We start from the raw sequence: 2,451 nt of genomic DNA, 5'->3' as shown, positions 1-2,451 counted from the left end.
GGCTAAAGACCCCCTTTGGTCTTGAATGACCATGGCATTGCATCCAGAAAGTTCCCCTCAGAGGAACAAGTCTAGGCATATATATTAATACATAAAACTGTAGGGCATGATTTGAGGGTCCTTTGGCTGCTATTTCTACCAGGTCTAGCGACGAGAATTTACAAAAGAAACAAAAGACGAAGACAGGTAGTGTAAACAACAAACAGATGTATTAGTTTAACGCTTGGGAAAGGAAAAAGTCCTTAATGTTTCGAGCCTATGCTCTTCGACAGAAAAGAACACAGAAATAAACGGAGATAATCAATAATATATACAAAGAAAATCATATTTAATTTTAATCACACCTTAAAAATCACATTAGTATATACACATACATACATACATACATATATCTACACACATACACTAGCATTTGTGTGCATGAGTAGTAGTAGTAGTAGTAGTAGTCACCTGGATATTCGAGTATGCCAGTGCGGACATAGGAAAATGAGTTAAAAGTTAAGATGATTTTTTTTTCTTCCTGTAGCTCCAGCTGGACAAAGTTGTTGAAGTTGTCATAGAGATAGAGCAAGAGGGCGTCCATCTTTCTTGTGCGGAAACTGACCACGATTGTTTCGTCCATGATACTGGGCTGCTGTGTCTTGTCGAAGAAGAGGAAAGAGTCCTCTTTCCCTGTGAAGGTCACTGTATCCTTGTCGATATCTGGAAAAGGTAAAAAAAAAAAGGATAGAGGATATTGATTAATAAGGTAAAGATGGTCATGGATGAATGTCACTACATCACAAAAGGTTTTGAGGTGGAGGTAAAGAGGAGGAATGGATGAACATCACTACATCACAAGTGGTTCTGCACAGGAAGAAGAGAAATGGATGAATGTCGCTACATCACAACAGGTTCAATGGTGGTGGTTGGGAGATAAATGAAAGAAGGTGAGAAATGGATGAATGTCACTACATCACAACTGGTTCTGTAGTAGGGTTAAGTAAAGGGAAAAGGAGAAGCGATTACATTGAACCCCGACCCCTTAAATACTTCCTAGCACTTTATTTTCTCAACCCCCAAAGGGACCAAAACCAAAGGGATTGACCTGAGCCCTGTGCTGGTGCCACATAAAAGCATCCAGCTCTCTGTAAAGTGTTTGGTGCTAGGGAGGGCATCGAGCTGCAGAAACCATGCCAAGTCAGACTGGAGTCTGGTGCAGCTCCCCAGATTGCCAGCTCTGGTCAAAGGATCCAACCCATGCCAGCATGGAGAACAGACGTTAAAGTATGACGATGATGATGGTGAAGATGATGATGATGATGACGAAGGTTCTGATAATGATGATGATGATGATGATGACGATGATGAAAATGATGAGGATGATGACAATGATGAAGGTGATGATGATGATGATGATGATGGTGATGGTGGTGTTGATGATGATGATGATGCTGATGATGAGATGATGATGACGATGACTATGATAATGATGGTGATGATGATGATGATGATGAAGACGATGATGATGATGAGATGATGATGATGATGATGACAATGAAGATAAAGAAGATGAATCACAAGTTTAGATTTCCATAAGCATTCAGTGCCAACCAAAAATGAGAAGAAAAAAAAGAGTGGGGGGTGATGAAGGGACAACGTATAAAAAAACAAGAAAATAAATTGAAATATTTAATTACTTTGGTCACAATCAAAGCCCAAATGGGACCACTTGTTTTCACAGATGCAGTCGTAGCTACCCCACAACTCTACGCATCGTCCACCGTTCTGGCAGGGTTCTCGTTCACATGCTGCAATGCAACCAGGGTAGATTTCACCAACTCTACAAACCACGGAGAGAAAATAAGGAATAAATATAAATAATTATACAATACGATTGCGAAACACAGGGTGGATAATGTATATACAGGGTGCGATGGGTAAATTAGCGCTATTTTATATTTTTAATCTTGTGGATGCACATTGTTTTTGATTATGTCAACTACACAGTATAGTAGGGTCAGTGGGGCACCATATGTGGGAAAGACAGTACCATGATGTAATTCACTCAGCCAGAAATTTGGAAACAACATGCTGTATTGCTTGGCATTCGTGTCGGAAGCTACAGAGCGTTTGGGTGTCACTCTTAGAACAGTGCAATCTGAGGACATGTACTGAGAAGGATACATCTCAAACATCCAGTCAACATCATGGTGGCAATCAAACGTAGACCGAGAAAGGGCGCTTGGCACCTCAAGTGCCGCCAAGCTCTCACCGCCCTCAGTCAGGCGGGTAGTGCAATCGGTAGTAGCTCCACTCTAGCGTTCTATAGAGGGTTAGTGGAAGAAAAGTGCGACGACGTTCTCGGGGAAACTCTAGGCGTCGAGGATAATCAGCTAAGCAGTCTGTTCAGGAGAGCTTTCGGGCCGGGGCCCATGGATAATTTCCAAAGGTCCCTCGCCTGGCAGTGCT

General features: G+C 41.9%; 1 protein-coding gene across 1 annotated transcript in view; it reads right to left on the bottom strand.

The window, feature by feature from the left end:
• The window catches only part of LOC106880974 (axotactin), a 67,805-nt gene that overhangs the window by 33,445 nt on the left and 31,909 nt on the right, over window positions 1-2,451 (bottom strand). Inside the window, exons 15-16 of the mRNA XM_052977754.1 lie at window positions 1,680-1,822; window positions 357-702 (exon numbers count right to left, since the gene is read on the bottom strand). Of these exons, the coding sequence (XP_052833714.1) occupies window positions 357-702; window positions 1,680-1,822 (489 nt within the window). The remainder of the gene's footprint in view (window positions 1-356; window positions 703-1,679; window positions 1,823-2,451) is intronic.

Source organism: Octopus bimaculoides, chromosome 28, assembly GCF_001194135.2.
Source record: "Octopus bimaculoides isolate UCB-OBI-ISO-001 chromosome 28, ASM119413v2, whole genome shotgun sequence".
NCBI classification, from domain to species: Eukaryota; Metazoa; Mollusca; class Cephalopoda; order Octopoda; family Octopodidae; genus Octopus; species Octopus bimaculoides.
This window is presented reverse-complemented; position numbering and strand designations above follow the sequence as displayed.